This window comes from Thamnophis elegans, chromosome 4, assembly GCF_009769535.1.
Source record: "Thamnophis elegans isolate rThaEle1 chromosome 4, rThaEle1.pri, whole genome shotgun sequence".
NCBI classification, from domain to species: Eukaryota; Metazoa; Chordata; class Lepidosauria; order Squamata; family Colubridae; genus Thamnophis; species Thamnophis elegans.
The window spans coordinates 24,934,462-24,942,434 of record NC_045544.1 but is presented as its reverse complement, the minus strand read 5'-3'; the positions used below and the strand labels follow the sequence as shown (position 1 = coordinate 24,942,434).

General features: G+C 39.4%; 1 protein-coding gene across 1 annotated transcript in view; it reads left to right on the top strand.

The window, feature by feature from the left end:
• The first annotated feature begins 2,767 nt into the window (after positions 1-2,767).
• Positions 2,768-7,973, top strand: part of MMS22L (MMS22 like, DNA repair protein) — a 94,189-nt gene continuing 88,983 nt past the window's right edge. The window contains exons 1-2 of the mRNA XM_032215268.1: positions 2,768-2,929; positions 6,527-6,720. Of these exons, the coding sequence (XP_032071159.1) occupies positions 6,542-6,720 (179 nt within the window). The 5' untranslated portion in view covers positions 2,768-2,929; positions 6,527-6,541. The remainder of the gene's footprint in view (positions 2,930-6,526; positions 6,721-7,973) is intronic.

Sequence of the window (7,973 nt, the reverse complement as noted above, 5' to 3'; positions counted from 1 at the left end):
AGAGTTGCTTATAAACCACAATAAACTAAAATCAAATAATCCACATTAAGGCTTGTAGCAAAGTGCATAAATGCAATCTCTTAACCTGTTCAACCTTCTATAGATGTTATCAGTGTATCAGGATAATTGCAGCTTGAAAGTTTACAGAATTTTTTACCAGTTTTTCAGAAGAGCTAGTTGCTTCCATCTGTTGATGTGCTTATTCTGCACATTTGAAAAAGGATATTATTTATCTAGATGAAGTAGGAGACTGAGTACTCACATGGCTGGCAAAATAATCCCTATGCATGGGCTTGTTTAGAATAAACTTTTACCAGTTAAGAATGCATGAAATGAAAAAGTTTTCCCTCTTCAGATTTAGACGCATGACTCCTCCAAGCCTCAATAATGATTGTGTTGACTAAGGCTGCTGCAAGTGATAGTTTTGCAACATCTGGAGAGCTACCTGTTTCTCATCCCTGGATATAACGCCCATCTATAACATGTCATTTTAAAAATTGAAAGGACAGTTATTTGTTGATTGCACACAATACTCTGAAACTTTGTTTGGTATTGTTTTAAAACTAAGTAGATATTTGGAAGACCAGTAGTGCACCCCTGGCTCTTGAGTGCTGCTTCCAGGTAGCCCTCAAATAAATGGGACCTGGATAATATCTAACTTTCATATTTGTTCAATAAGATATAGTTTATAATCACATTTGTTATGGAAAAAGAGAAGTAGGCAAAATTAAATCTAAAAGACAAAAGCACCTTTTTACAACACTGTAATCCTTTAATTCGGAGTAGAATCACGGTGATTGGATAGAGCTGAGTGTTTACTAGCCGGATGCCCTTCCTGATGCTACGTAGAGTTTGCAGCAGGTATTTTTTCTTTGTGTCCTAAAAGACAAAGGACTCGAGAAAATCAGGCTTGGGTTCAAGAAAGCAGGGACAACCAAAAAAGGTTCAGTGCATTATTTGCTTCAACCTACCTGACCTAATTGACTATATTCACCAATAAACCATGGTTAAAACCATAGTTTGCACAACCTAATTTTCCTAGCTGGCTTCACGCATCCATATTTGAGTCTCAATCATATTTTAGCCTAGTGTATTGTACAAACACACTCAGCACTGAAAGCTGTAAATCATGATACAATATGCAGCTGAAATTAACAGCTGTATTCACACAAAGCCAAGCTAAAAGCAAACAAACCTTGTTATCTGCTTTTATGCTTTGTGAACTCTCTCACTGTATCTGGAATTCAATTACTTCATCTCCATCAGTGAATGCATGAACTTATGTTGTACGTACAACAGCATGACCCATAGCCAGCTATGCATCTTTATGTCATAATTTTCTACAGGAGAACCACCACAACTGAGCCCAAAATTTATGCTGTTAAGTGAAACATTTATTGAGTTTTGTCCCATTTTATGACCTTTCTTGACTCAGTTTTTAAGTGAATCACTGCAGTTGGTAAGTTTGCAATTTGGTTATTAAGTAAATCTGGATTCCCCATTGACGTTGCTTGTCAGAAATTTGCAAAGGGTGATCACATAACCACAGGACACAGCAACAGTCACAAATATCAACCAGTTGCCAAGCATCTGAATTTTTATCACATGATCATGGGGATGCTGCAAAGGTTGTAACCAGTGGTGAGATTCAATTTTTTTTACTACTGGTTCTGTGGGTGTGGCTTGGTGGGCGTGTCAGGGGAAGGATACTGTAAAATCTCCATTCCCACCCCACTCGCGGGCCAGTCACAGGTGATATTTGCCAGTTCTGCAAACTCCTCAAAATTTCCACTATTGGTTCTCTAGAACCTGATAAATTTCACCCTGGTTGTAACTGTGAAAAACAGTTATAAATCACTTTTTTTCAGTGCCATTGTAACCTTAAACAGTCACTAAATAAATATTGAGGACTACCTGTACTAAGGTCAGCTCAGTATGCATACAGGCAGTCCTTGACTTACAACAGTTCACTTATTGATCGTTCAACAGGACTAAAAAAAGTGACTTATGACCATTTTTCACACTTATGACATTGCAGCATCCCCATGGTCACATGAATTGCATTCAAATGTTTGACAATGGTTCACAGTTATGATGGCTGCAGTGTCCCGGGGTCATGTGATCATATTTCACTATCTCCTGACAAGCAAATTCAATGGGGAAACACTTAACAAACCGTGTTATTAATTTTACAACTGTGGCGATTCTCTTAACAACCGTGGCAAGTAAAATCGTACAATGGGGCAACCCCCCCTTCACAGACTTCTCACTTAGCAACCTAAAGACTGGGCTCAACCGTGGTCCTAAGTCGAGGACTGCCTGTAGCCCGAAGCATCAACCCTACCTATGATTTCCACTTTGAGCGAATAGTGTAAAGCTGGATAAACTTAGCTCTGTCTTCGTATGAAGTGAACTAATCTAACTGCTGGGATTCACACGTTCTTACTAACTTAGCAAACCGGCTGGGATCGCAACTGATCACCAGCCGACCGCAATTCTCTCTAGCGTGAAAACCGAGAAATCCTTTCTTCGAGGACTGATCAGCGGAGGGAAAGAGCATCTCGTGAAGTTTCAAAAGTAACCCAGCGGGTCAGCCGAGTCTTCACCCCGCGACCGCCTCCACTCGGAAACTCCCACAGGCGGAAGACGCCCCCGGAGCGAGAAAAAGGGGAAAGCTTCTGAATGGAAGCTCCTCTGTCCAGTGAGAACGCGATACGTCATAATGCCCCCTCTTCCTCTGAGCACGCGCAGTAGCGCGGGGCCGGTTCCGCGCGGGAATTACGGAGCTGCTGCGGCGGCGGCGGGATATTCCGCAGCAGTTTATTTCGCGGAAGAAAGTGTGATGGTGGGAAAGGGTCGGCATTGTGCAACCTACGCCCCTGACCTATTAGCCTGTGAGCAGGTTAGAAGGCGCGCGGTTTTGTCCCAGGTACTTTCGTTTTGCATGTCCGGCTTCTAAAGCGAGTTTCGGGATTTGTCCATGCAGCCAGCGATTATTTGCAGCCCCGATTTATTGTTTGCTGTTTTATGGAGTATGTATTATTTTCCCTTCAATTGTCTTGGACTACAAGTTCTGTGACTCACGATTCACATGAGGAAATAATGACTAGCGGTTACGGGAGTGGGAATCCTGTGCATCAGTACAGGTAAATCCTTGACTTTACAACAGTTCAGTTAGGGACCGTTCAAAGTTACAACATCACTTATGACTGTTGCAGCATCCCAATGGTCATGCAGTCAAAATTCAGACAGTTGGCAACTGACTCACATTTACTGGTCAGAGCTGAAGAAACTTCTTGGATGAGAAAGGAAACGTCTTCAAAGAAAAATAAGAAAGTTCAGTGGTTCCACCACAAAACCGCATTCGACTAAAGCGCGCTCGACGAAACCGCGTAGCTGACGTCATCACAGGGCGACAACAGTGCAGAGACAGAAGCACGCTGTAAACGCTAAACCTAAAATTAACCCCTAAACCTAACCCTGCTAAACCTAACCCTTAACGTAACCCTAAACCTTAACCTAACCCTAACCCTTAACCTAACCCTAAACCTAACCCTTACCTTAACTTGAAACAGCTTGCTTTCAAAGCGCTATTTAAAGCGCCCTTCTTTCTCCGCGCTCGCTGTTGTCGCCCTGTTGATGACGTCAGCGACGCGGTTTAATCGGGCGCGCTTTAGTCGAGCGTGGTTTTGTCGTGCCACGAGTTCAGTTGCCTCTTGAAAAAAAACAGCTTTGGAACAAATGACCTAGATGACTGAGAATCTCCATAGACATTTAATGATGGTTGCAGTGTCCCAGGATCATGTGATCATTTTTTGCAACCTTCTGACAAGCAAAGTCAGTGAGTAAACCAAATTCACTTGACAACTGTGGCAAGAAAGGTTGTAAAATGGTGCAAATTTTTTTTAACAAATGTCTTCCTTAGCATCATAAATTTTGAACTCAGTTGTGGTTGTAAGTCGAGGTCTACCTGTATACATCAGGGTGGACAAAAGTGTGATAGATTGTCTCCATCTTTTGGGAAGTCTAACCTCCTGGCAGCTTCCACTTTCAAAAACCTCAGATTAACAACCAGTCTTTGATGATTATTGGTTAATATTCACCAAAATACATTTCCTGGGAATTTCTGTATTGAGTATGGAGTATTTCTTTATAGATATATTGTATAGAATCATGGCTCAAAATATAGAGTCTGTAATCTGAAACTTAGATTAATCTCTGCATATAAACAAGGAGAAAAATTACCTTGCTTTGGACTTCATTTCCCATACTTTCTTGCAACAGCTATGCTGACTGGGAATTTAGAGGGCATTACAGTAGTACTGAAAGTCACTCACTGTTCAAAGTTACTTAAGTGGGTTTCATTTTTAACATAACACTTTTCTGTTTTCTTAAATAATAAAAGGCCATATAAGTGTTCACTGTTAGCAGTATCAAATTGTGAATTATCTTACAATCTACCCAATTTAAGACACATTTAAATTGAAAGGGATAGTTTTAATAAAATATCTAGAGGTATTTTTTGTTGCTTTTGCCATGGAGCAAGAAGAATTAGCAAAGATATGAATATGCTTTTCTAATCAAATATGTATTTTGTTCTGGTACAGAGACACTAGTACAAATGTGTCTGACCTGTCAAATAATAATTGTTAGTACATATAGTAGTAGTCTGGCTCTTGGGCTTTGAACTGACACCTGAGCTGAAATCCTATGTCAGTAACGGTAGGCAGCTACATCTATAAATCTGAAATTTCTAGTTGTTAAAAGGCACACCCAGGTTTTCAATATCATAGAGTCTCTGCATAGAAAGATTCCAGAATAAGACCCATTAGTTAAGAGGGTTCACCAACAAAAGGGCGACCGACAAAAGCACGCCCAACGAAACCACGGTGACAAAACCGCGAGTTCTAAACCGCACCGACAAATGAGCGCTGAAGCGTGCCAACAACAGCGCGCTGACAAAAGCGCGCTCTAAACCTAACCCTAAACCTAACCCTAACCCTTACCTTAACTTAAATCGCGCTTCTGTCGGCGCGCTGTTGTCGGCACGTTGATGACATCGCTGTTTTAGCGCCGGGGTTTTGTTGGCGCGCTCTTGTCATGCGCGCATTTGTCGAGTCACGAGTTAAGAGTATATCAGTTTGAAATCTATGTAATGGTTTTTGTTCTGATTAAAATAAATTGAGAAAGGAAATATGAACAGACACTTGAAACAAAAGCAAGGGTACCCCAACTGTCCCTTATCCCTTTCATGCTGGAATTTCACTTAAACTGACTGTGGAAAATCAGCATAAGATGGAACTGGTGGAAGAGTTGTCTTTTAATTCCATTTGCAAGTTCACTTAGAATTGCTGTCCCCCCTAAAAACTAATGCCACTTCTTCTATATGTACAGCACATCCTTAGTGGAAAATATTTTTAGGACTATTATATTTTGTTCAAATTTACAAAAGCAGAATCATGACAAGCTAATTATTATTTATGCATTTATTAAAGTAGTTTGAGATTTCCAAAAGAAAGAATAAAATTAAAGGGCAAATTTTAAAAATTCATAAGAAATTAATAGGTAATAATCCCAAGAATAGAGGAAAATGTATCGCCAAGATTAAATTTGTAATGAAAAAACCTGAGAAAAATTGAAGGGTCTCCTGGATACAGAAAAGACAGGTGGGAACCTGGCAAAACTTATTGAAGAACCACTAAGGAAACCTACTTTTTTGTAAGCTACTTTATCATAATCTCTGATAATGGAGACATTCCAGGAACTCCTCCTCAGAATGTCATATTTACTGTACCTCAGTAACATGATGTAAATAACTATTGAATTATGGCATCATGAAGAAAAGAAACCCTTGCATCTCTTGGATTTACTGATCTAGTTCATACATTAAGGACTGGCTTGTTGAATCATAGTTGATTTAAGGTAAAATTGACTGGGCTCTAAATTTATTCATTATGGTAGAAAGTCAGGATATAAATTGAATAAAAATCACACTAATCTCAAAGGACAAACAAAAGCTGCACAGTGGAGTGACAAAATATGTAAACTGTGAATTGATGCTCTACTGATTAATTAAAAAGGAAGCAAATGCTCATAGTCTCATAGCTATATAAAAAGAAAAGAAGGAAACACATAAGTGCTCAGCATCTATCTTATAATTATTATGACTGCTGTTTATTTGGTTTCCCCAGCAAGATGCAGTATGTTGTACTATAACCTCCATTACCCAGCTAACTTGATAATTGGTTGTGAATGATGAGATTTCTACTGCAATACATCTGGAAAACAACTGTAAATATTAATCTACAGCTAGTTTAATGTTATGTTTGAGCTGACAGAATGAATTTAGTTGATAGTTTTGGGATTCTGATGTATTCGGATGCTCAGCTGATTTGAAAACTTATTGTGCCTTGACATATTTCTAAGTCCTTGTGGGAAATCTATCACTTTCTGCTTTAATAGGTAAGATTTAGTTCTGATAATTCAGAAAAAGAAAAATGTATGCTGCATGTTTTTATTTTTCCAGGGAGAAGTGTGAACAATGGATGATGACTCCAGCACTCACTCCGTGCCTTCTTCGCTTACTGACAGCTTAGAGGCCGCAATGGAAATAGAAGGCCATTACTCCCGAGTTCTTTCTTTCTCCTGTGCCTCAGACCTGAAAAGTGAAGGAAAAAGCTTTTCTCCTGATTCTTATTTAGCAAGTGGTTCTCTTAAGAGGTATGTAAAACCTAAAATGCTGCTCCTGGGACTTTTATTTTGAACATACTATTAGACAAGCTGGATTTTACTAAGAATGTTCCAGTATCATAATTACTTGGAATAGTATTAAAATCCCTGGTGTGTGAGTATGTTCAGAACTGAGAATTTGGAATGTTTAATTAGCTTCTTCTAACAGCTGCTGTGTGCCACTATGATCCCATTAGTGTTTTCGGCTTTTGTTTGAATAGATCTTGGGGATAATTCTTTATATTGCTGTTATGGAATATCTCTACAATATTTCTTCTACTTAGAAATTATATGGGTTATATGTTCTATAAGAAACGTATTTATAATGCTGATTCTGTGTCTGGTACTAGTGATTCAAAGAATTATAACACAGGCCATGAATTAGTTTTTCTGTAGATAATTTATGTCATTGTATATATGCCTCCTGTTGCTTGATAGTGAGATGGGCAGTATATAAATTTAATAATCTCATAAGGGGGGACAAAGTTCTGTAACGACAACACTGTGTATATTGAAATGTAGAATATAAATATTATGGCATAGATGACGAGTGTCAAACTCGTGGGTGTCACATTGCTGTCACATGATGTATCGTAATGCTTTTTCCCTTTGCGGATTTGGGGTGGGTGTGGCCTGTATGTGACGCGTCAGACCTGCGGGCTGCCAGTTTGGTACCCCTGCCTTAGACAGACTTCTCTAAACTGATACCTTTCCTTTTAGTCCTTGACTTAACAACAGTTCATTTAGTAACTGTTCAACGGTTCACACGGAAAAAAGTAACTTATCACCGTTTTTCATACTTACAACTGTTGCAGCATCCCCATGGACCAAATTCGGACATTTGGCAGCTGACTCATATTTATGACAGTTGCAATGTCCTGGGCTCACGTGATCACCTTGTGACCTCCTGACGAACAAAGTCAATGGGGAAGCCAGATTCACTTAACTACCATGTTCATAACTGCAGTGATTCACTTAACAACTGTGGCAAGAAAAGTCGTAAAACAGGGCAAAATTCACTTAACAAATGTTTAACTTAGCAGCAGAAATACTAGACTCAAATGTGGTTGTACATCGAGGTCTACCTGTATACCAGTGATTCTCAAGCAGATCTGTGATGATCCATGAAGTACTCTTAAGCCTTCTCATGGTCACCACAAATTAGCTGGCTGGAGCTGACTCCTTTAGCCTTTGCTTCTTCAAATTAGCTGACCATCAGTTCCTTGAGTGTCATATGTACCCCC